The 25,370-nt window shown below is 43.4% G+C and overlaps 3 protein-coding genes across 11 annotated transcripts in view; 2 read left to right on the top strand and 1 right to left on the bottom strand.

Annotated features, from left to right (window-relative positions):
- Positions 1 to 505: 505 nt before the first annotated feature.
- LOC135115270 (ubiquitin-like protein 4A-B) lies at positions 506 to 4,220 on the bottom strand. Its single transcript, XM_064031846.1, has 4 exons — positions 3,940 to 4,220; positions 2,488 to 2,593; positions 1,930 to 2,147; positions 506 to 1,405 (listed from the first exon to the last, which is right to left on the bottom strand). Exons 1-4 carry the CDS (start codon positions 4,159 to 4,161, stop codon positions 1,328 to 1,330), a joined length of 624 nt encoding a protein of 207 aa, XP_063887916.1. The 5' UTR covers positions 4,162 to 4,220; the 3' UTR covers positions 506 to 1,327.
- Positions 4,221 to 5,815: 1,595 nt separating this feature from the next.
- On the top strand, positions 5,816 to 18,956 carry LOC135115269 (kinesin-like protein KIF18A). 4 transcript variants are annotated; one of them, XM_064031841.1, is made up of 15 exons: positions 5,816 to 5,955; positions 8,330 to 8,577; positions 9,331 to 9,569; positions 9,905 to 10,062; positions 10,488 to 10,700; positions 10,917 to 11,082; positions 11,471 to 11,670; positions 11,855 to 11,950; positions 12,120 to 12,233; positions 12,408 to 12,986; positions 13,705 to 13,904; positions 15,509 to 16,488; positions 16,626 to 16,765; positions 17,104 to 17,278; positions 18,510 to 18,956. In XM_064031841.1, the coding sequence occupies exons 2-15, from the start codon at positions 8,378 to 8,380 to the stop codon at positions 18,668 to 18,670; spliced, it is 3,621 nt and encodes a 1,206-aa protein (XP_063887911.1). In that variant the 5' UTR covers positions 5,816 to 5,955; positions 8,330 to 8,377; the 3' UTR covers positions 18,671 to 18,956. The 4 variants fall into 4 exon arrangements, with proteins under 4 accessions (XP_063887911.1, XP_063887915.1, XP_063887912.1 ...); XM_064031845.1 differs by lacking the exon at positions 5,816 to 5,955 and adding an exon at positions 6,461 to 6,545; XM_064031842.1 differs by lacking the exon at positions 5,816 to 5,955 and adding an exon at positions 6,912 to 7,055.
- Positions 18,957 to 19,818: 862 nt separating this feature from the next.
- LOC135115731 (uncharacterized) overlaps positions 19,819 to 25,370 on the top strand; it is a 62,950-nt gene continuing 57,398 nt past the window's right edge. For all 6 annotated transcript variants that reach the window (XR_010276036.1, XM_064032674.1, XM_064032673.1 and 3 more), the window contains exons 1-3: positions 19,819 to 19,924; positions 23,586 to 23,775; positions 24,841 to 25,027. Coding sequence is in view for 5 of the 6 variants with exons in the window: in XM_064032674.1 (XP_063888744.1) it covers positions 23,637 to 23,775; positions 24,841 to 25,027 (326 nt within the window). In the remaining variant the exon portion in view is untranslated. The remainder of the gene's footprint in view (positions 19,925 to 23,585; positions 23,776 to 24,840; positions 25,028 to 25,370) is intronic.

Here is a 25,370-nt window from a genome sequence, read left to right as displayed (position 1 = left end):
TAGAGACATTTATTCACCTTCACATCCATCTCCAGTTTCATACAGTTTGCATTGTTGCCCAGCCATCTATGCACCCAGGAGATACCAGTCCACTCATGATCTATCCCTCTGCCACATTGAGATAGTCACTGGAAATGGGTGACTGCCACAGTGGATGCCTTTTGAGCTTACCATTGCAGAGGTTAAGCACAAAATAATAAAACATGACAAGTTGAAGAGGTAGCTTAAAACTATGCTTCTTTATTTTATGCTTACACAAAGACATGAGGACCAAATTACACTTCTTAATACAACCAGAATCCAGGGGCTCAGTTGTAGGCCGAGTTTACAAACTTCCCTGCCCACCCGTCCACCCACCCACCCACACCATGTGACCCTGAGGAGAGAAAACTCTGCAGACATAAACACACAGCATGCCATTTTCATTTTACTCTTGACAGAATTGTTAATTTATGTGTTACTTTTCATACTGGCTACATAACAGTAAAATTGTACAAGATAATGAATTTCTCTCTCTCTCTCTCTCTCTCTCTCTCTCTCTCTCTCTCTCTCTCTCTCTCTCTCTCTCTCTCTCTCTCTCTCTCTCTCTCTCTCATTCATATATCCTAACTCCTTAATGACACACATTTTTCCATTTTCAAAACTCCCATTAACTTTTTGTCCCCTCCCTCCCTTCCTGACCACCACTACATCAGTCGTCAGTAAAAAACCATTTACACCAATAATCTTCAATTAACTGACCTTTCTTTGTACTAACGACAAGTATCAACTGGGAGTTTGCATACTACATCACCATTGTATGTATGTAAACAAGATAAACAATACGTGAGTATATAAAAAACAGTAATGTAATTAGCCAAGGCAGCAGCAGAGACACATTTAACTTGTGCACTCCACCAGTACATGCAAATCTGTGCACCAAGTGACTGTACAAATCTGCAGACAGACCAGAGAACTAACACCTCTGTCTCTCTCTATCTCTTGGCTGTCAGCCAGTAATGTGGAATAGACATGTGTACAACTCTCAGTCAGTCACTGAGATGAGTTAAGCACTTCACAAGAAATACAGGTAAAGGAGTCAAGGTATCTTGAAGTAAATATAATGCTGAAGGTGTTGATCAAATGTTGCACCACCTCACTCACTCACTCACCCATTCACTCAACTCATTCACACTCACACATACATGCTCACACACTGTAAAGTCAAGATAAGAGTGACATCACTGGCCCAGATAAGGCTGCCATGCCCTGCCTCAGCCTCTCTCCCTCCCCTCTCCCACCTTCTTCCACACACTCACACTCACAAATCTACATCACACCTAACTCCTTAAAACTCAGTACAGTTGCTAGCAGCAAATCTCTCAATGTCTTCAAAGTTCATGCTGTCCACCATCAACTGGCAATTCTGAAAGAGGAAAAAAATTGAATGATTCATACACAGAACCAATAAAAGTCACCAAAACACCATCATAGGTGCACCTCAATAACTAAAGTTTAGGATCAAAGCAGTAATTTTCAAACTGTGCACACTCCACACTTCTGTGCCATCACTATTGCCAAAGAACACAGCCATTACCAACAGCAAGTCTATAAGATCAAAATTTTCATTACAAACCTTCCCCAAAAAGAGAAATTTAATCTTTCAAGTAGTTGCATTTTTCCAAGACTGCTGAGAGACGCTTAAATTCATTTACATACTCACAAGTACACATGCACATACTGCCACACTCAATATTACTATGTTTAGCTTTCTTCTTCAATCATAGAACCTCTGATCAATATTATAAAATATCTGCTGTCAGATTTTGCATCAAGACAGTTGATCCAAGACCCAAAGAATGACAGGAGAAAGCAGAATACAGTAAAAATGAATGCAGCAAGTTAATCATCTTTTAACTATAATACATGAGTGATGGCAGTAAGCAGTACCTTTCTAAATTCATTGACCACTTTGTTAGTCTGTTCCTGAGTGAGGTGTTTGGCAAGGAAGGTGTCCAATTGCATGAAGAAGTCTAGGGCAGGGGGAGAGCCAGGGGTCTTGGAGGAGCCAGGTGCTGGGGGATTGCTGGCTACTCCTTCGCCTTTCTTCACCATCAGGTGAATCTTGCCTCCATCAGTCACCCCAACCTCCCTCAGGCTCATCTCATCTGTGGAGTACATATATGTAGTATTTTTGTCTAAATATTTGTCCACTGAGCATATCAAGAGGGGATGATTTAGACTTTAGAGAATGATGGCAAGATGGTAGGTATGAAGGAAACTTAAGTTCATCAAAGACTATGAATCCAGAAAGATAAAAAAGGAAAATTTAGTCAGAGCAGGCTGGAATGGGGCACTTTCAATCTGCTGATGCTATACTGCTACAGGATAATGAGAAGCACTATAAAAGTTTGAGAGTGGATTAAGTATGATGATGATGGTTGTGTACAGAGGACAACACTACCATTATCTAGTCTTAGGTATTGTGATACAGTCACCAAAACTCACCTGAGAGAGTCTTCCCCTTGTAGACAAGTCGCTGAGAGTTGGCAGGCACATTCAGGGCTTGTTCCACAGATGTCTTCACCTCACCCACCTTGGTTGTCTCTGGCACCTAACAAATCAAATTAGGATGAAATAACAGAGCAATGAACAATGGAAGAAGATTGTTAACTTGTGATTTAAGGTAATTTGTATGCCATAAATTGTGATTCTGTCAATTTCAGTTTCCCTTCCATCACAAAACATTCAAAATATCTGAATACATTGTGATGACATCCCTTCTTAGTCTTGAAGCAGCTGTGAGGTCTGGCGTATGACAGGACAAGAAATAATGGGTTCAAGCATTGTAAAGTTGTTTTTAAAAAGACAGTAAGAAACTGATTCTCAAAATAGGACGGTGGATGACTGGAACAGATCTAGTTCTCAGGTCGTTGGTGCAAAGTCAATATCAGCTCTAAGTGAAGAATAGACAAATTCAAAGACATGAAGACAGATGGACATAGATATATCACAGTTATGTATTATACAGAAACTGCCATGGACAACCCTAGTGACTTTTTGCTTATTCCCTGCAATTTCAACTCAAAATAGTCTCCACTGAAAACTACTCTCAGACAACATAATGTGTGAATGTTCTGTGAGGAATGAAGGTGTTAGGATATAATCAGAACACCATTTAGGATAACCATTTGAATTTGGATTAGATAAAGGGTCAGGATCTCTTACTTCTATATGTTTCAAGGATTGCGGTCATTAACTTCATGAGATAAGTGATATTGTGAAACCTCAGTACACAAATGGTCTTGTTCGTGAACAAATCGGTTCATGAACAGAATTTTTTACAATTTCTGTATCAGTTCATGAATAGCATTTTGGTGTGCAAACACACAAGCACCCTGCAAACCCCCTCAGTCAGCAAGCACACGCTCAGGTATGTTTTGGTGCACCTACCATGAATTGTGTGATTATCACACACTTGCAAGTATCTTAAGAATCGCTATAGTTTGTCACTGATTTCAAGGTCAGGTGCCTTCCCAGCTGTTTGATGAGTGGTTAGACCTGGGTCTCCCCTACCCCCTCCCACCTTCAGTAAGTTGCATGCCTTCATATTTAGCCTGCCACTTCTTACTTTGACCTTCAGGATGGTTGGAAAGATGATGATTCGTGAGAAAAGATACGAAATCTCGCCTTGCGTAAAGCATGTAGCTGGAAGGAAATACTGGATAAGGATGATAAGCGAACGTTGATACAGATGTACAATATCGGGAGTGCCACATGTAGGCCTGATGGTTTCCCATAACTTCCCTCAGGCTACCCCATCAAAGGTGACGTGTGGGCACAAGGCTCTGACGGGGACCAGACCAGGGTAGCCAACACACCCGTCTAGACCCTCCCAGAGACTTCCCTCCTGCCTTTACCTTAATCCTCATTACCCTGAGGCACTGTATTAATACTCACGTTGATGGTGCACTCACTCCCTTGCAGTATTTTGACGGTTAACCTCATCCTGACGTGCCTGGGTGCCGTGTTGTTGTGGCGCGAGGAACACTCTCGGGACGGGGAGGTCCTTAAGTCCCTTCCTGACAGCACATCCCGCCCCTCGGCTCTTTGCTTAGAACTGCATGCTTTATTGTTAAATATCTTACAGAAAGAGGATATAATGGCTACATCTACTACCATACGATCAGTAGCAAACACATAATGAACGATAAGACTTCCAGAAACTTTGACCTAGTGTGTCAAGTCTTCTCGCCTGTCACCACTGAATCTTTTGCTGTTAAATATCTTTTCAAATCTTACAACATAGGAAGATTTGGGCTGCATGAGTACCATCAAGCCACTTGATGAACGATAAGGCCTCCAAAACCCTGACTATGTATATAGCCTCCTTGCCTGATTCGCTGACCTTCATTTTCATGTCCTAATGGAAAAATTTGCCTGAACGGAAGCGGCAAGAAGTCAGTAGGCCTACACGTAATAGTCAACCTACCATCCCTAGAGAGAGAGAGAGAGAGAGAGAGAGAGAGAGAGAGAGAGAGAGAGAGAGAGAGAGAGAGAGAAGCTTACATATGTCGACATGTCCTACGTATAACGTGAAAACGTAGAAAGAAAACAACATGGAATGACGCAAGTTTCCGCTGGCTGGCGGGACCCCTCATTTAGAACATGAAGTATTGTAGAGTCGCTGAGTAGATTTTGTACCTGCCCACTTTCTAATTCCTCTCATCCCTTGCCTTTGATGGCCCCCTCATCCTGCCATTCCCCTCCTTACTCTTCACTTTTATTGCTATTTCCAGTCTTTTTCGTGTGTAAGTCAACTGGAGGTTTGTCTCCTTACTTCAACTTGGTTTGTCGTTTTTTTTTTTCCATTAATCTTAAACACGTACTTTCAAACACTGGTATACTGCAGAGAGAGAGAGAGAGAGAGAGAGAGAGAGAGAGAGAGAGAGAGAGAGGAGGGGGGAAGGGCAGGAAAGCCACGTTTGCAGGTATCAGGCAGGTATAGGTATAGCTAGTAGGTGCAGTGACATACAGATCCACTCATCACCTTATAGGGTAACTCAGATAAATCGTGAGCATCAGCTGGTATTTCCCACTGCCTGCTACTGAGTCACCGCTGTGGATAAGCTTTGAATTATTGTGAGCATCCTACCATAACAAGGTGGATTCGTCAGCCTTCACTGGCCCGACACTACATTGGCCTACATATCCTTAGTTTGTTAGTCATTTAGTCAGTCAGTCAGGTATATAGTTGGTTCGTTAGTCAGTCAGTTATGTGGTTGGCTCTTTAGTTATAGCTAGTTCGTTTGTTAATTAGTCAGTCAGTTAATTCGGTAGTAAGCTACTTAATTGATCAATCTGCATTTATGATATAATAAATGTATTAAAAACTTAGTAATGTTACATTTAGACTAATGTGATCAGGTAAATATGATAACAAAATCATACTAGTCATATTTGAAATCTCTTCCTGTACCTTTGTTCAGAGGCAGAGAAATTGGCTGGAAGACAATTTAACTTTTTTTATTGCTATGGTAGTCTTCAGTTAATGTTGAGACCAATATAATATATTGTTCGGATGGACATACAAGTAAAAAAAAAAAGACAATAGTTCACATTGTCTTGTAAAATCTGTAGATAATAATGGGAAATATTGATTGGCGGTGAAGGGAGTAATTCCTCAGAAGTACAGTAAAAGACTCACAAAACTAAAATCTAGTCATAAAAATTACATATTATATAGTAATTAAAGAAAAACACAAGAAATCAAATCTCCCGCGAAACCTCCCTGCTCGAGAGACGACGCATGATTGGCTGAAACATAAAATAAACCCTGAGTGTTGATTGGCCGAAGGAGGAGGAAAATGTATGCTCGCTTCTGATTGGCTGGCGAGATTTAAATGTAGCCGTAGTGAGTGAAGCCGGCGGTAGCAGCACGGATTCTCTTGCATTTTATCAGTTTTTTAAATGAAGGTAAGTGTTCAGTAGCATTTAGAGGCGACATAAAAGTGCGTGAGTGGTTGGTGTACCTGTGTGGAGGAATTGAAGTTTGTAAATAGTGAAGGAAGGAAGTAAATGAAGCGAGATTTGGGAATGACTCAAAAAGTAGTCGGACTTATTTGTGTACTAGCTTATGTATGTGTTTGTGAGGGACTGAAGTGCAATGGAGGAAGACAATCACGGCTAGAAAGGCAGTAAGGAAAGTTAAACAATATTAAATCGATAGGAAACGAAACCGGAAGTTCTTTATAACAAGCGGTTAATTACTCGTACATACAAAAAAATGGAGTGGAGAATGTAGGGGCTTATTTAACTCCTACCACCCATCTCGTATTTCTGTATAACATGGAGTCGTAAGAGGAATTAGTTCATATGTAGTCGGTTATATATGAAATTGAGTATCTCCCGTTAGAAAACCTCCCTTTGTTGAGCGTTAGTGGGGGAGGTGGTGGGAGGAGGGTGGCGGCCGGGGGGAGGTCATGGCGGCGTGGTGGTGGTGGTGGTGGTGGTATTCACCCTTGCTGTAACCTTGTCCTGAGTGGCTAGAAGGTGTTATTTCAGCTGTAAGTAATGGGTGATGTGGGTAAGACTACGATAACTTTGGAAATCTGTTGCAATGCTTTCTTGATTAGGCATTTACTGGTTATTTAGGGGAAACTATTATTTTTTTTTTTTTGGGTGGCTTAAGTTTTACACTCGCTTTGTCATGCAGGTAACTGTTTTTGTTCTTCAGTTGGTAATAGTTCGGTGAAATGTATTTAATTTAACCGTGGTGCAGCAGAACCGGTGGAAGTTAAACCGAAAAAAAAAAAAAAAATTGGCTGTCGTGTTTTTTGTCCGTTATCACGTGCAGTCATTAATAATTTAAAAATGAACCAACAGTACTTGTTCGGGATTACAAAGTGATGATATTCCTTTAAATCGACAGTGAAATAAATGGGTTACGGCTCCAACTAATGCTACCCTTCCCCAATCCCCCCCCCCCATCTCCCTCTCACCAACCACTCACCCACCCATGTCTCCCTCTACCACCCCCACGCCTCCTCGTCCTCCACCCTCGAGATGTCCAACAGGTGGGTGAGCCTTCTTTCCCTCCCTCTCTGCGGCGATTTCCTTGGAATGATCAACAGACCCTTCCTTAGAGTACGATTTCTTCCCCCTCTCGTGGCCTCGCTCTCGCTCTCTTCAGGGTTATCTTTGTTCTCTGGTTCCTGCCGCTCAGACACTCGTGGTCGTAGTGTTTTGGGCCTTTGTTTGTGCACCCAGCCCGGCCAGTTAGTGTGTTCTGCCGTATTCGCGTGATTTAATGATATATTTCTCCCTATGGTTTGTAATACGTGGTGTGGAGGTGCGAGATGAGGCCTGTGGTGTGAGTGGTGGTTGTAGTGGACCACCTTATTGTGCTTGAGTTAGGGGTGGCTGTGATGCTTGGCTTGGTGACTCCCACACGCTCTCGGCCTCTTCCTCAACGGTCTGGAATATGATTTGCCCCCAGTGCAGATCATGAACGTTCACAGGTCGGTAGGAAGTATTCATAAGGATGACTTTTTACGTTAGGGGTTAAGGTGTGTGTCATGGTGTAAGGGTTTTTTATTTAATGGATTTTTGTTGTCCTTGGCCGTTGTCTTTCCTGCATAAAAAAAAAAGTTAGTGTTATGGGACAGCACTACCTAACACCCCATTTGCTCTTTGTTTGTAGTTCATCTTCCTTTGTACTCAGCTTTGTTTGTGAGGGTAGATCCTTTGTTTGAGGGTGAGGACTTGTGGAGCACTAGCCTGCCTGATTCCAAGTGGAGGTGGAGGGTGATTGGGTGGGTGCTAACGTGGACAAAGATTCTGTTTTGGTGATCATGGGTACTACTCATTGCTTTAGTTATGTGAGAGGGAAAGGAACATTATAAGAAAAGAACTGCAACATCAATTTGGTTTTCCAGTAAGCCACATCCACCAAATGTCATGACTAGTTAATTTTCTTTGTTGATTTTGATTGATTTTGTTACACTGTGTTTTCTTGAATTATAATGAGGGGTCTATCCAACTTATTTTGACTCTTAACAACCATATAATAGTGTTCTGACTGCCACTTAATATGCAGCTAGGAATGTGTGAATAGGTGCAGCCAATGATACGCCAATGATACGCTGCTTGAGTTACACTTTCCTAATGGCCATTCTCCACTATGCTGCGTGTGTGTCTTCTGTGAACTCCAACATGGAGGGAATCTTCGGTGTCTGCCATCTTGCATTCTTTGTTAGTCAGCTGATCATTTTATTTGGTAGTGACTAACCATTGCATTTGAGAATTGGTTATGCCACTGGTCCAACGTGAATTTGTCTCTTGGCCACAGCACCAGTAAGTGGGCCACGGCGCCCTTTGAAGAGCCACCGCTTCCACCATGACCAAGAACCGGCAGGCCTTGCATCGGGTCAACTCCCCCATCAAGTCTCCGCGGCGGCACAACTCGTCACTGCGCAAGAAGGCCCTGGTGAGAAGGATCAGTGGGGAGGTGCAGTTTGGGGCTGCCTCTAAGGCCAACCTGAAGGTGGTGGTGAGGGTGCGGCCACAGAACCAGCGAGAGGAAGACAAGGGAGCAAGGTGAGTCGTGTGCCTTTGCTTCTGTGTGCATGGATGAGACTAGGAAGCAGTTAAAAGAGCCTGGAGAAAACCAGTTGATAGAGAAGGTAGAAGGGAAGACAAAGTGAGATGGAGGGTGGACTTGTGGTAGAACTTACTTTGGTAACTTTAGTGTTGTCTAGAGGCCCCATCCCACAGTTGTGGTGATCCATTGCTGCTTCCAGTCATGGCATCCCTGTTTAGCAGGGCTATTCAGTCTGGTACCATGTTGGAAGACCTACATCTTGAAGTGTAGCCCGGCACTGGGGTTTCATCTGGTACTGACTTGAGTTTGTCCAGTCTAGACTTAAACTTGTTCACCAGACATCCTGATAGGTCTCTGACTTTCCTTGGCAGACTGTTGAAGAGTCTTGGCCATTCATGGGGCAGACTGATAGCCAGCAGGGTCCTGCTTCCACCTGTGGGTCTTGAGGGGAAGGTTCTTCTGCTGCATTTACGCCCAGTCCGCTGGTGTTTGTGTGCTTGCAGTGTGTTGTGTGTAGGGTCCAGCACTAGGTTTTCTAACACTTTCCATGTGTATATGGCCTGATACCTCTCACTTCTTTTGCTGTGAGTAGAGCCACTGTTTTTAAACTGCAAAGGATGGGAGTCACAGGGGAAAATGCTACAGAAACAGCATGAGGAGACTGGTTTAGTTTTCAGTTTGGTTAACATACCCACCATTGCTTTTCATGCAAAATTTTCCATCCCTGGTCTCCTTGCACATGGCCACAGATGTGTGGTGGACGTATTGGACAAGCACATGCTGGTGTTTGACCCGAAAGAGGAGACTGGAGATGGGTTCTTCTTTAAGGGAACCAAACAACGATGTCGAGATTTGAGCAAACGTCAACCCTTGGAGAAAAAGTTTGTGTTTGAGCATGTATTTGGGGACCAGGCAACCAATGAAGAGCTTTATGAGGTCACTGCACATCCCCTCATTGATACTCTCCTCCAAGGATACAACTGTTCAGGTGAGTTGATAGGCATTATGATGTTTGTGTTGGGATTTGAATGTTAGTATGATGGGAATATTATCCTTACATATTCTTTCTCCATTCTCAATATTATTTTGATGTATTTTTTCTTCCCTGAAGTTAACATCCTCTACTTTAGATCCTTCCCTCAACTTTGTTTCCCCCTCGCATTTTATTTCTTTCTTTATTTATTTATTTATTTATTTATTTATTTATTTTTATTTATTTATTTATTTTATTTTTTTTTTTCCTCCTGCTTGTCATTATTTTTATGTATTCTTTTGCCACTTCAATCTCTTTTCCAACTTCATGTTCTGTTTGTGTACTGGTAGTTTTTGCCTATGGAGCCACGGGAGCAGGGAAGACCTACACCATGCTGGGGCGGCCTGAATGCCCTGGAATCACCTCCCTCACCCTGCAGGAGCTATACCAACAGCTTGATGAACTCAAGGGTCAGAAACGATGTGAAGTGGCTGTCTCGTATCTTGAGGTGAGGCACTCGGAAGAAGTGACAGCTGTGTTGATTTATATATATATATATATATATATATATATATATATATATATATATATATATATATATATATATATATATATATATATAATTTTTTTTTTTTTTTTTTTTTTTTTTTTTTTTTTTGTATTTTATTTATTTATTTATTTATTTATTTATTCTTCTTCTTTTGTACTTTAATGGTAGAATTTATTGTCGTGTGTGTTGACGTTTAAAGCATCTGTTATAGAAAATGCTTTCTCTGTGGTTGGTTTGATAGTGTAGGAAACTTAATCTCTTCTGATAATGCTGTCAAAGTGAAGTAGAAAGATCTCTTGTACCAGTGGTGGATGTCAAAACTGGACTGTTACTTGGATGAAATTTGACCCAAGACAGTGACACCAACTAACTGTATCCTACAGGTTTACAATGAGACGGTACGTGACCTCCTGGGCACCGGAAAGCCTTTGGCACTACAGGAAATGGGCCAGCAAGTGATGGTGCCTGGCCTCTCCCTTCACAAACCAAGCAATGCTGAAGAGCTGCTCCAGATGCTGGCCCAGGGAAACAGCAACCGAACACAGCATGCCACTGATGCTAATGCCGAGTCCTCCCGTTCTCATGCTGTGTTCCAGGTGTGGTTATGGGAGACATTGACAGAGCTAGAGAGACACTTTGCTAATATAAAGAAGCAGCATAGTGTAAAGTTGAGGGTTGTGAAATCTCAATTTTTTTTTTTTTTTTTTTTTTTTTTTTTTTTTTTTTTTTTTTTTTTTTTTTTTTTGAGTCTAAGAGGTGCCTTAATTAAGAGCAGAAAGTACTCAAACTGGATTGTTCCTTTGTTGCTGCAGATATTTGTGCGTCAGCAGGACCTGGAGGCAAGTGCTAAGGCTACTGTTACCATTTCCAAGTTGTCTATGATTGATTTGGCTGGGTCTGAACGTGGGGCAGCCACAGGGTTCAGAGGAGTCAGGTTTAAGGAAGGTTCCAGCATTAACAAGTCTCTTCTGGCCCTTGGTAAGTGTGTGTTTTTGTGTGCACATGCTTCTCTTTTTTCAATATAACCCTTGATTTGTATTGCATTTTTAATTGACAATCAGTTCTGAGGATATAGTATTGCTTCATTATTATTGTAATCAGTGATGACAAAGTTGATACATTTCTTTGTTTCTTCAGCACTACTGGAATCACTATGTACACTTGTTAGTAAATCCTAGAGGCACCACACTTAATGGCACACACTTTAGTACACTGCTACTGGTCTTGTACTGTCGCATCCTTGAATGAAGTCCCAGGAGATTAGTATAACGTGACAAAGAGCTTTTCAGTCATTCTTGTCCTCCACCTCCTGCCCTCCCCACACCTTTCTGTTTTCCCTTTAGCCCTTCACCACAATCTGCAACAGGTAACTGCATCAATGCTCTGGCGGACGGGCAGCGTCACATCCCCTACCGAGACAGCAAGCTGACACGCCTCCTAAAAGATTCCTTGGGGGGAAACTGCCGCAGCGTGATGATAGCTGCCATATCCCCAGCATCCACCTCCTTTGAGGACACATACAACACACTGCGTTATGCTGAGCGTGCCAAGACTATTAGAACCACAGTGAGTATCTAGGGTACCTTGCACCTTGTACTGTGTTTTGTATATAGCTTAGGGATCTTATGTCGAGAGGTTACTGTGAGTATGATAGTATACTTCATTCAAGATGGAGATGGCTATAACAGTTTAACTTCAGTGCTGCTGCTCCTTGAAATATGCTACCAGTAATGGCTTTTATACCCCACAGATCAGAAATAATGTGAAAAATGTTGACCAGCATGTATCTGACTACATCAAGGTTGTGGCTGGCCTTAGGGAGGAGGTTACCAGCCTGCGGGAAAAGGTGAGGCTGGGAAGTACATTCCCTTCATGCAGTGTTATTTATTATTCTCATGTTAGACCAAAGCGCATCATTCTAGAGAAAAATGTGCTACGTACCTGTACTTAGATCATCCTTGAAATACCAAGTAGTGTAGTGTCTGATAGAATTATTAAGTGCATTGTGTTTACAGTTAAAAGAATATCAGGCAATGGAAGAGGAGTGGAAGACTGAGCGTAGTGAGCTGAAGGCAGCTGCTCTCCAGCCATTGGCTTCAACACCGGAGGTGGAAGTGGAAGGGGCTAAGGTGAGCCCTGTTCAGAACCCTTGTTGCTGATGATGGGTGTTAAATCCAACACCGTACTCAAAAAACTTGTGAATATAGTTGTTATTCAAGTTGTTTAACGCCCAACTTATCCTGTATGCTGTTGCACGTGTAAGTTATACTTTACTAGGGTCATAAAAAGGTTTTATGTTTCAGGAGGAAATTATTTCTGAGGAGGAGATCAGGGCACAGAAACAGTTGCAGGATGTGAGTGCTGAACAAAAAGCACTCCGGCAGGAGCTGTTGCTGCTGGAGGCGTCATACAAGGCTACAGAATTAAAGCGTTGCCATTGGGTTGCCCGGCTGGCCAGGGTACAAGTTGTTGCCTTTGCCTCATCCAAGCTGGACAAGACGCTCAAGAAATGTGAACGCACCATCAATGCCTTGGACAACAGACTCTCACAGACTTCCACATGCATTGAAACTCTCAAGAAGAAGGTTACTGCTAACCTCACTAAGATGCAGGAGGCCCAAGAGGCCTTGAGCTACTTTGGGCCTGAGCCAGGCCACCTCTCCAAAGATTCCCAGAGTCTAGTGGAAAGACATGAGGCCAGTATTGCCTTGCGAGACAGCCATCAGCTCGGGGAGCACCTGCAAACCTTACTGCAGGAGGATTTCAAGGAGCAGCACACGTCAGAGCAATTGGTCCATGTGCTTCTTGGTGTTGTGAGGGACCTCTACTTGCAGCATTATGAAAAGGATCAGAATTGTCCCAAGGCACGGAGTACCTTCCAGGTTAGTAGAGTCGAGGGAGGGTTGGTAAAGACTGTAGACTGTTATGTAATACTGAGAATCTGGAGGTGTCTTCCAGTAGCAATTGAAAGGTTTGAGGGTTTGTTTGCATTGGGGAAGACTGGCCAATGACAGACCTGAGCCACAGCAATAGGTCCAGTTGGGTAGGTGAGCAGCACTCTGGAGCATGGATTTCTACTCATGACTAGAGGACTACTCATCCACCCTGCTACACCCAGCCAGCAGGGCCTCATCTCAACCCAGCAGGCATAACAAGAGGTGATGGTGGCGACAGAAGGACAGAGGCTGCTACTGTGGATGAGTGGACCTTTAGTGCATGTGACTTCCCACCATGACTAGAGTCTCACTCATCCATAGAGGCTGCCAGTTACATCACATGGAGGATAAATATGAAGTCCTGCTGAAAGACTGAATCTGTTTCAATTACACCTGGTTTGCTGCAAAGTGCTTGTGTTTATTCAGCAGTGCGCATATGGAGAATGGAGAATGTAACAAGCAAGTAATGAGAAATGTACTTAAGCATGTATCAGATATAAGATCTAGATGAAGAACAGGTAATGCCTTTCAAATAGCTAGGAAGGCCAGAGATCAGCAGCTAAACATGCAAGAGTAAAAAGCTGGAAGAAGTGGGGATGCAAGTTCTTTTTACTAAGAACCCGTTTTAGATTTCTCATTTCACTCCTTGCATTTCCTCAAACAGCACGTGGTGGATGGCTTGGACGAATGCAGGATAGCATGGGCCGACCAGCAGAGTGTGGCCAAGGAAGGGGATGGCCAGGCACCTTCAAATGGCCAGCCTGTAGGAACTCAGCTTAATGCGGACCATTTCACCAGCCTCCCCAGCCTCACCACATCAGTCATCTCCCCAACCATCATGATTGAACCACACACTAGCTTCAGGTATGCACCTATAACATTAATCAGATGTTAAGACTTGTGTATGTTAGAAACAATTGACATTTTGGGAAATGACTTCCTGTTGTAAGGAATTAATAGTAGGAACCAAAATAAATTTGTAAATTATGTTTTATTGGGAATTCTAAGTAGGTGCTTTGAAGTGTAAATTAGTGCTTTCTAGTTGTGCTCTTGTGTTTTTGTTTTATGAAGGAAATTGTGCAAGTACAGTGTCCAGAAGTATTTTGCATACCTCATTTTTTCATAAATATTTCACATAATTTTTGTCACTTATGAAGGTTAATAAGAGGTAATTCAGTTCCTAGTATTTATTTAATGTTGCCCATGACTTTGATGACAAACTTTAGATGCTTAGGCATTGATTTGGCAAGATTCCTGAAGTATTCCTCAGCCATGCTGCAGCACTACAATTTTTTTTATTTCCCTGGTGGGGTGCTGAATGGATGATGTGTTGTGGTCTGCAAGACGATTCTTGATGTAACTCCAGCAGTTCTCGATGGGGTTGAGGTCTGGCGAGTTCCCTGGCTAGTCAAGAACTTGAATGTTGTAATTTGTCAGCCACTGCATAACCTTTTTGGCTTGACATGGAGTGCCATCCTGCATGAACATGTTACAACCATGTGACTCACAGAAAGGCAGTATATGATCTTCCAGCACTTCCATGTAGTATTCACTTGTCATTGTTTCATTCTTAGGAAGTAAAAACAACCTTCCTCGCCCCCATTCACCTCAAAATGCACCCACACCATTACGCTTGGAAGGTTTTTCATAGTTTTATTTATGTACTGAAGCAAGTAGTGGTCGTTGTTTTTGGGATGTCTCATTTTTTCTGAAGAGTTCTCATGGATTTGAAGCTGCTTTCATTGCTAAAAAGCACTTTTCTCCATTGCTCTGGAGTCTAGTCTTTGTATTGGCATGCAAATGCAAGTCTCCTTTTTCATCAGCTTTGCAAGGGGTTTGTCTGCCAGCCTGATCATTAGTAGGCTGAGCTCCTACAGCTGTTCCTGGATGGTTCATTCTGAGGCATATAATACATCTGGGTGCAACTTCTTCAGTTCACAGCTGTAATCCTGGGATTCTTCATAACCTCATGCTCCATGAGAGTATCAGTTGCCTTGGATATCTTTGTTAGCCTCCCAGATGTTGGTTTTCTTAAAGGTATGGTGTCTGGAGGAAGGCTGCAAGTTGCTGGAACCATTCAGTAAATGGTGCTTTCATGTCACCCTGTATGTCTTTGAAGTTTCTTTTGTTGGTACATTTTCAGTCTTCCATGCAAAAATTCAGATCTTTTCTTCATTGCTGAGGTTGGCTGGAGCCATGCAAATACTGAAGCATAAAAATGGGAAGGACATTGTGGAATGGAAACATAAACCCTCTTTCCATGGCAGCTCACTGAGCACTAAGTCGGGAAGTGTCAGCGTCTCACTTCAACCCCACTTGTGGTGGCAATGCCAGACTTACAAAAAAAAGGTGTAGCTTTGCTCCATTGAATGATAATCTAGCACACCACAATATGGAGATCTTGGACAGCAGCGCACAATACTTTCCACAGCAGAAAACCTGACCATATTATTCTTGTACCCTTTCAGAAAATCCAGTTTGATGTCAAGTGTCAGTACATCAATTCTGCCACACCACCAACCACTAGGAAATTCCTGGGCCTCTGTCACCAGCAGCACTTTGCAGCCCCAGCCACTCAGCCCCCCACCCAAGCCTGTACAGGACCAAAAGCCACAAAACACAGGGGAGGAGAGGAGTCTGAACACCACCACCACAGTACCCACTTCTCCAGTGCTCTCCTCTCAAGCAACTCAAATGATTAGAAATATGGATGAGAAAAGTTCCATTCTCACAGCCAATGCAGCTGCAGGCTCAGGGTTACAGCAGGACAACCTCCTTACCTCTAACACTGCCACTGGTAACACCCCATCCAAGCTTTTGAACACTACTTATGATAGTGTTCCTTATGCTTCTCGGCTCTCCTCCATCACCATCCCCACCACCCCAAGTAGGACAGTGAGCACTGCTTCATCTCCTTTCATGCTCCAATCTCTCACCATGCCCAGTTCCCTGACCAGACCTCTCAACACCACCATTGATATCCCCTCCACTGGTTCATGTATCACACCTATTTCAGCTGACCCTTCCAACACCTGTAATCTGCCCTCTAACACAAAACTCTCTGCTGCATCAAGGGTGCTGAATGCAACCATTGATGTACACTCACCCACAGTACTGTCCACCCACACCCCCAAACACCACCCAGCATATTCAACAAGTGGAATTCTTAGCATGGCACACAGTGAGACCAAGCTGCTCCAAAGGACTTCCAGTACCTCACAGCTAAGCCATACAGACGCTCACCTTGCAACCTTGTCTCAAGTAGATGCTGGGCCTGTTATCAGTGCACTGCCTTCCTCCACCACCACCACCACCACCACGACCACCACATCAGGTCCAGCTGTGGCCCGTCAACTCTTTTCAGGGGACAAGGCAGGACTGAATGCAACCTTTAATGTATCCCAGGCTGATGGCCCAGAGGACCTCAGTACCCGTCCTTCATCTTCAGGTAATGCCTTTTATTTGAATTTGCTATGTACATTGTTAAACTATTCAATTTGTAGTTAGAATAGGATTGAAAGTAGAAAGCCTTGCATCCTTGTGCAGTTTGATAAGCAATGCCTTCTTGGGTGCATTATGTTGCAGATCAACTGAGGTCACCAGGTACTGTGGATCTGAAGTCTGCAGCTACACGTTCCCCACTTGTACCAGTCACCAATAGATTCAGTCATTCCAATCTTCTAACCATTCCAGAGAAGCAGCCCATGAAGCCTCCATTAATTAAGGTATGTGCAATGGTGAATGCTGCTGGTTGAAAGTGCACTTGTTCTTTCCTAACCCACCTGGCTGGATCCAGACTTGTAAGCTGTATCCTATATTTGTATTTCCATAAATATATAATGATTTGTTTAGACCTGCATTTCTCAGAATCTAAGTGAAAATTTGAAGGTAAAAGTAAAACGTAACCTAAAGTGAAATCCTCCCTTCCCTTTACATATCTTTAACCTTGTCAAATGTATATCTTGTATCCATGCACTGGAGTAATATGAACAGGTAATGCTATAAAGAAAATTTACCAAGTTGCATGGCTGAGATGTCATGGTACTGACTTGTTCATCCATAGGGGTTCCGAGGAATAGGTAACAGAAGGGGAATGACCCGCACACCACACAAGAGTCTGGCCCAGTCATTCACCCCAAGGAAAGAAGCAGGGATGAGGAGGAGTGTAAGCACCCCATCCCTTGTATCCCAGCAGGCTTCCAGCAAACACCTCTCATCCACTACCAAGAAGTTGAAAGGTGAGACCTTTTGTGGCTTTGTAGTTTGCAAACTATTGTGTTAATGTATTGGTTGTAAGAATTACTTGAATGTGGGAAATTATTTGTTTTGTACTGGTAATATTTTTGTAACTTGTATGTACAGTCAGCGAACACCAATCTTCCATTGTTGCAGCACATGCTACTCGAGGAGTGCATTTTATTTAAGGCTTCTCAGCAAGCATAAAGAATGTTCTGGGACAAATTGACTTACTGGCATCTCAAGTGCATTTCTCCTCACTCATACCCATAGCAATAATGACCAGTATCAAGCAGATTAACTGTGTCAGTGTTCATTGTTTGTTAATTGTGTCTTTGGTGATGTGTAAATGGCTGTTTTCATGGTGAAGCACATTATGTTCTCTTCATGCTGTGGTGGTTGTGGTGAGGAGTGTGAGGCAGACAAAACATGGTGATACCATTCAATCATAAATCTTCACATGTTGGGCTTGATTGGTGTTGATATAGCAAAATTCATGAATTTAAAAATGTGAAACTTCTAGAACGTCATGAAAATTCATCAAGGGATACTGAAGAATTTTCTTTCCACAACCATGATAGTGGCATCCCTCTATCTTTACTCAATAGCTTTTAGCTTCTTCTAATCTGACTGTTATGGCAAGGCAGCTGAAGGGAAGCAGTGGGGATGCCACCACCTTGATTGTGAAAAGATCATTCCTCACTGGCTTGCTTGACAAATTCATGTGGTTCTGGAAGTTTTGCATTTTCTAATTCAATGTTTTGCTATACGGACACCATTCATCCCTGACACGTGAAGGTTTATGATTGAATGATATCGCCATGACTTATCTGCCTTGCACTCATCACTACAAACACAACATGAATAGAACATAATGCATTTCAACCCTGGGAAAAAAATCAGTTACATGTCGTCAAAGATGCAATAAGTAGTGACTCTGGAAATAAGTAATGGTCATTGTTGCTGTGGCTATGAGTGAGAAAGAAGGGCGCACTTGAGATGCCAATAAATGAATTTGTACCTGCCCATTTTTTATGGTTGCTGGGAGTTCTTAAGGAAAACACACTCCCAAGCAGTGTGTGCTGCCATGACATGACGTGAGATCAGCATTCGCTGACTGTAGGTATAATACTGAGGAAAGTAAGAGGTAGAGAGGATCATAACAAACATTGAGAGTACAAAGGAGGCATAGAAAAGTGACTATTATTAAATACTATGAATGATTCTTCACAGGACTTGGGGGAACTCTTCACCGCACATCGAGTTTCCTGAAGGGCAAGAACAACCAAGAGAACATGCCACCCCACCACACCAGACGACCCTCTGTAGGAGTGCCCCGGCCAGCCTCCCCTTCCAGCCACCCAAAGTCCCCAGGTCTACTCCACAAAGCATGAGGTGTGGAGCTGTCCCTCTCACCCCACATCCCGACCCAGGTGGACAAGGAAGTGGCAGCAATAAGCCATCACCTAGCTGTGGCAGGGTGGGGTGAGGGCGTGACAGCCAACATAGCACCGTGGAGTGTGCATGAGAGTGCTTGGTTTAACCGCACATCCTGGCTCCATTCACCTGCCTGGCTCCACCTTCCCTCAAGTGACAAGTCCTACCTATGAATCTTAAATGTATGCATGTATAAGATTGTTGATCTCTGTTATAAAAAGATAATAAAGATTTCTTAGAAAAGGTTTTTTTTTTTTTTTTTTTTTTTTTTTAGTGTATGTTCCTTGTATTGTTTTTATATAATGTATATTTTTATCGGATATTATATGATTTACCTAAGTGTGTGTGTGTGTGTGTGTGAGAGAGAGAGAGACTGGCTCCCTCGGTTGCCATATATGCTTTAAATTCATAGTAAATTTCGAAATAAACTTGTTTTTTTTTCCATGTCCTATTTCCAACAATCTAACAACAGACAGGTTATGTGATGGACATAGGTGTCTGTGATGGACTGGGGAAGAGTAGCTCCTTGGTGGTGATCCAAGGAGACTGAATCAATGAATGGTGAGTGAAATATTAATGGAAAGTCAATTCCCTTGTACTGATCGTAAAACCATAATTTATTAATCTGGAGCCAGTATGAAGAAAGGAGGGCGGGGTACGGACAGAATGCGTAGCCATTTCATTCCAAGGCGAGATGAGTTTTACAGCATCATTTAAAGGTCCACAGTTCATTAGGGGGAGATAGAAGGAAAAAAAAATCTGGCTGGACTTCAGTACCCTCTGCGTCATGTTATCTGGTGACCCCTACAGTTGAGATTTTGTCCCCTTATGCCTCAGACTCCAATGTAATTAATCCAGATCTGAGGCAGCATAAATCCCTCTCTAAATCAGTCAGTATCACAAACATTGTATTAGGAATAAATTTTTACGGCCGTCGCTCAGCTGATCATTACCAACTTCCGGTACTGTTGACCTTTAGAGGTGACGAGTTATTACATCTTTACTATGAACATAAAGTCAACAAAAAAAATATATATCCCTCATATATCTAAATGATTATCGGCTACAGGAAATGAAAGCTATTATCGGCGTGACAGTTGAGGGTGAGGCGCGGGGAGGGTTGGCAGCCATGCGGCTACAGTTTCACCTCCCGCAGGTGTTGTGAAGAAGCACCTGAACACTCTCCTGGACCCTTATTATACCACTCTACGGTAAGCCACGCCACTCACATACTCGCCACTGCTAATTATGACCTGTTTCTGATATCAAGGAGGCTAAGTGTGGGTAACAAGCAGGCTGGGAGTGGTGGGGCGAGGGAAGTGTTTACCTCTGCTGCCTACCACGTAGTCATATTTTGGGTGTTGTGACGGGCCAGTGCAGGGCTGCTGGCCTCAGAGCGGCGTGGGGCTGGCTGCCTTTCCGTTAATTATGAGGGAAACACAGGGTCTGTACCTTCTAGACACAATCTATCTTGTCCCAAAGCCTAATCAAAAATTGACCTGACCTAATCTTAACTTGACCTGCCCCAGACTCCTTCGGTGTGAGGGGAAGAGGTACCTGACCTCGGGGAATGTGATGCACCCTACCTGCACATCCCCAGGGCACCCCAGGACAGGGTGTACTGCCTGGCAGGTTCCTCAGTGCAGTGTCACCCACTTTTGAGTTAGTTTAGGATGTATTTTGCTACCGTGGTGGTCTTCTGCTGTTACTCCAGCAGGATCTCGGTAGTAGGTAAGGGAAAGCAAAAGCCTGACTCCTCTCCTCTGCTTCCTTGACACTCATAACAGCCCATGGCTTCAATAGCAGCCTTGTGACAGGACTGATGGCAGCCACACATTCCCAGGGGGGTCTTTCAGTGTTTTCCTCTATCATTTCCACCACAGGCTCGATATCAGTGTTCTTTTGCTGGGCCTGCTTAAGGTCCTGCTTTCACTCAGTGGATATGAAGGGAAGGATCACCCGCTGACACATTACATCTTCACCAGCCTTGAGGTGCCTACAGTGGCCGCAGTCCTGGCAGGATGGGCACCACCTGGGTGGTGATGGATGGTGCAGTCATGCTGCTCAAGCTTGCCCATCCACCTGGCAGGTTGTCCCTCAGGATTCTTGAGGGATTTGAGCCAGCAGAGAGCAGCATGGCCTGTCCTGATTGTGAACCTTGCCCCATACAGGTATGGGTAAAAATGGTCTGTGCCCTTTATCACTGCCAAGAGCTCCTTGGGACCCAAACATCAATTCCTTTCTTGGGCAGTGGACTTCCAGTTAAAATATGAGATCACTTGTTCCTGTCCATCCTTGATCTGAGACAGGGCAGCCCCCATGCTGTCTGTCAGGACTCCATCTCCACTGACTATGTGCCCCAGATACCACACCTTCTGAGACAGGCTGCAATTTTTTTGGTCCCAGTCTCAATTTTATGGCTCAGAACCTGTTGGGTAACAGATTCTAACCTTCAGAGTGCTTGTAACATATCATCCAAATACACCAGGGCACTCTTCCACAACAGGCCATCGAACACTCACTGCATAAGTCTTTCAGATGTTGCTGGAGTGTTCATGAGACCAAAACTCATTACTTGGAACTGCCACAATCCCTGTCCATGCGTGAAAACAGTTTTTGGCCTGTCCTCAGCAGCTTCCACTTGATGGTAGCTTCAATTTACATCTAGAGTGGAGAACCAGCATGCACCCACCAGTGCATCTAGTGTGTCATCAGCCCTCAGCAGTAGATAGGAGTCTTTGGTGGCCACATCATTCAGGGCACAATAACCCACACATTACGTCATCCCATCCTTCTTCCCCACCAGGACAATTGCGGAAGACCAGGGGCTCAATTTCTCTACCACACCCTGAGCTTTCAACTCCACAGCCTTCTCGATCTCCACCCTCTGAGCTGGAGTGGTCTTTCTTGGTGGTGTTTTGATTACATCCACATTCTTCTAATCCAGTATTAAGCATCAGAATTATAATTCTCTCTATTTTGTACATATTTCCTATTTACTACTATGTATGCATTTCTCAAAATGCACTGAAATTCATCCCTTAACTTCCTATTGATTTCCATGTATTGTCTTCTGAAAATAATACCAAAACCTAACCATTCTGTGCCAGATGTGAGGGAGAGAGAATGCCTGTCAGTCAGCCACTGTGTCTGCCAGTCTAGCTGTCACCTATGTCATTTGAAATGTTCTCCTGTCAGTGTGTGTTCGTGTGTCTTTTTCCTGGTGGTGACTGGTGAAGGGGAAGCAAAGAGCTGAGTGTGAAGGGATGTCATAATTTCCTACAGACATCTCACACCCAGATACCTTGACAAAGTTCCCCTTGATGGCCTTCATCCTGACAGATCCTCCACTGACATTCCCCCTTGACAAATTACAGTACCCCTTGAAAATATTTCCTGGTGAACAACTTTGCACTAACCTTTGATGATTTTATAGTGTGAAAAGTAAACTAAAGGAAGTAAAAAGTTTGAATTATTTTATCACTCCTTTTGATGAATTAGTGGCTTTTGAGATTATACTATAAATTTGTACCAGATCCTTTTGTGAGGATTATAGAGGTACCATAGTGGTGTTTTAGTCTTATATATATCCTCATGGCATTCACACTGTGCCCCCTCCCACCAGAGCCTTTTAGAATGTTTGTTAAATTAATGTAATACTCGTATAGGAACTTACAGATTATTATATCTATTATTTAGACCACCTTCCAGCTTACATTCTCTCTCTCTCTCTCTCTCTCTCTCTCTCTCTCTCTCTCTCTCTCTCTCTCTCTCTCTCTCTCTCTCTCTCTCTCTCTCTCTCTCTCTCTCTCTCTCTCTCTCTCTCTCTCTCTCTCTCTCTCTCTCTCTCTCTCTCTCTCTCTCTCTCACACACACACACACACACACACACACACACACACACACACACACACACACACACACACACACACACACACACACACACACACACACACACACACACACACACACACACACACACACACACACACACACACACACACACACACACATTTTACTGTTATTATTCTTTTTCCTCTCAGTGTAAACATCAGTCTTTGTAGTGTAAACATCTGCTGGCCAGTCATGCTCCAAATGTCAACATTGAGCTGTGTTGATAATATTCAGGAGACTCTCTTTCCACCCCCTGCGAGTGAGAGGTGACAAGCACAACAAGAGAGGGAGCTTAGAGGGATGGCATGATTATCTAGGTAGCTTTTTTTTTACTTCATCATTGCTTTGTACAGTTCAAAAAATTTTCTTGTGTTTTGTTAATGTTTTTCATCTGTACAGTTCCCACAATTCTCTCTCATTCTCTCTTTCGTCAGTCTCCAAACATTCATATTTCTCTGATATTTTCCTAGACAGTCATTACTTGGAGGTGCTGGTGTGTTGTGTGACTATCTGTTTTGTGTGTGTGTGTGTGTGTGTGTGTGTGTGTGTGTGTGTGTGTGTGTGTGGGAGAAAGAGAGTGAGTATGTGCAACTTACTACATTATGCATTCTCTCTCTCTCTCTCTCTCTCTCTCTCTCTCTCTCTCTCTCTCTCTCTCTCTCTCTCTCTCTCTCTCTCTCTCTCTCTCTCTCTCTCTCTCTCTCTCTCTCTCTCTCTCTCTCTCTCTCTCTCTCTCTCTCCTTCATGTTATTCAGTACATAATTCTTTCAATCATGATGTAATTCTTTTGCAGTGCTCTCTCCTCATCCCACATCCTCACTTTACACATACCCTGTCATATCCTAACCTCACTCAGCAGACCCCAAACATTAATGCAGGCTCACATGTGTCTCCTCACCTCCCCTATGCATTACACTCACCATGCCTCATACTCTTACCACCCACTTCATAACATTGTATTTTTCTTCCCATGTGCAGGGTTCTCACAGTCATGAGAGTGGAGTGCCTGGTGGAGGAGGCCAGGTGAGCATGTTCTCCCAGCGCATTGTGACGGTTGACCATTACCTGGCAGCCCCAGTTCCTGGCCTCGACCCTCAGTACTCCACCTTCCGCGGGGCCCCTATCAAAAGGGTCCCTGTCCTCCGCATCTTTGGGGCCACTGCGGCAGGTTAGTGTAAGCCTTGTTGTGTGTGTATGTGTGTGTGTACGTGTGTAAGAGAGGGCGAGATTGCACAGTGTGACAATAGAATAACAGGTATGAGTTAAGAGTTAAGTCTGCAAGAAGGGTATCTGTTGACTTGTATAATACCTTTAAAATTAAATAACTTAGGAGAGAATAAGATAAGAATATACTTATAATCTGAACTGGAAACTTCCCATCTTATCTTTAGCTAAAACAGCTTCTATGAAGTTAGATATTCTGAGATGTCTCCGCCAGTTTTTCTCACCCTCCCCAGCTGCTGACTCTGTACAGGGGCCTTATCCGTCCATGTATGAAGTGTTTCACATGTCTGGAGGGGGGGGAGGGTTCCACTTATACCGCTCTTGTAGATGGGGTGGAATCAAAAGCTTTTCGTCTCATCAACTCCTCTCCTCTAACTGACTGTTTTCACCCTCTCTCTCATCGCCGCAATGCTGCATCTCTAGCTGTTTTCTACCGCTATTTTCATGCTAACTGCTTTTCTGATCTTGCTAACTGCATGCCTCCCTTTCTCCTGTGGTCTCGCTGCACAAGACTTTCTTCTTTCTCTCACCCCTATTCTGTCCACCTCTCTAATGCAAGAGTTAACCAGTATTCTCAATCATTCATCCCTTTCTCTGGTAAACTTTGGAACTTTTTGCCTGCTTCTGTATTTCCACTTCCTATGACTTTAATTCCTTCAATAGAGAGGTTTCAAGACACTTATCCTTCAATTTTTAACTACTGCTTTGGAACCTTTTCTGGGACTGGCATCTCAGTGTTTTTTTTTTTTTTTATTGGATTTTTGTTGCCCTTGGCCACATAAAAAAAAAAAAAAAGATTTAGGCTCTCAATTTTGTATACATAATTGGCTCCAGATTGTGTGATCTTTAATAGGAGGCAAACATTTTCAAACAAGAGGTCTAAACAATGCAAATGTGTATAGATATGGAGGCAGGACAAGGCAAGTGGAGACAAGGCTGAGTGTACCACAACTAGGTGAATACAGTTAGATAAGTGCACACACTCAACACTCTCTATCATGCCCCACAGGACAGAAGGCGTGCACTCACATCCATGGAGTCTTCCCCTACATTTTGGTGCCTTATGATGGCTCGGCTCCCCTGGCCACCCTGCCCTACACACTGGCCACTGCCCTTGACCGAGCCCTCAACACTGCCCTGGGTCATGCCTCGGCCAACACTCAGCACGTCTACAAGGTCACCCCCGTGTCTGGGATGTGAGTACCTGCTGGGGTTTGTGTCTCACAGTGTTGAGGTGTTACTTGATCTTTGGATCAAATGAAAAGAAGCCGTGCCATCTATGTTCAGGATACATTAGGTTAGGGTAGGTTGAACCAGGTTACTTAATCTATTCTTCAGGTTAGGTTAGCAGACTAGGTTACTTTAACTAATCTATAGGTTAGGTTAGGTTACTTGATCTAATCAAGCCTAGTATAATCTTTCCTAGCCTAAACTACCTGTCATCCCAACTATTTTCTGGAATGGACTAGGGTGTATCAGTTTAGGTGACTTTTACTTAGTGTAGCCTGGCTTATCTATCCTATAGGCTGGGCAAGGGTA

The sequence above is a fragment of the Scylla paramamosain genome, chromosome 29, assembly GCF_035594125.1.
Source record: "Scylla paramamosain isolate STU-SP2022 chromosome 29, ASM3559412v1, whole genome shotgun sequence".
Classification (NCBI taxonomy): domain Eukaryota; kingdom Metazoa; phylum Arthropoda; class Malacostraca; order Decapoda; family Portunidae; genus Scylla; species Scylla paramamosain.
The sequence above is the reverse complement of the archived record's forward strand: the minus strand, read 5'-3'. Positions and strand labels throughout refer to the sequence as shown.

Coding starts and splice junctions, on each gene's coding strand:
- LOC135115270 (XM_064031846.1), bottom strand. CDS start 4,161: ATGGTAGTAGATGTAGCCATTATATCCTCTTTCTGTAAGATATTTAAC. Junction 2,594..3,939: donor GGAGTGAGTGCACCATCAAC/GTGAGTATTAAT, acceptor TTGATTTGTTAG/GTGCCAGAGACAACCAAGGT. Junction 1,406..1,929: donor TGGTCAATGAATTTAGAAAG/GTACTGCTTACT, acceptor TTCCTCTTTCAG/AATTGCCAGTTGATGGTGGA.
- LOC135115269 (XM_064031841.1), top strand. CDS start 8,378: ATGACCAAGAACCGGCAGGCCTTGCATCGGGTCAACTCCCCCATCAAG. Junction 8,578..9,330: donor GAGGAAGACAAGGGAGCAAG/GTGAGTCGTGTG, acceptor ACATGGCCACAG/ATGTGTGGTGGACGTATTGG. Junction 16,766..17,103: donor TGAAGCCTCCATTAATTAAG/GTATGTGCAATG, acceptor GTTCATCCATAG/GGGTTCCGAGGAATAGGTAA.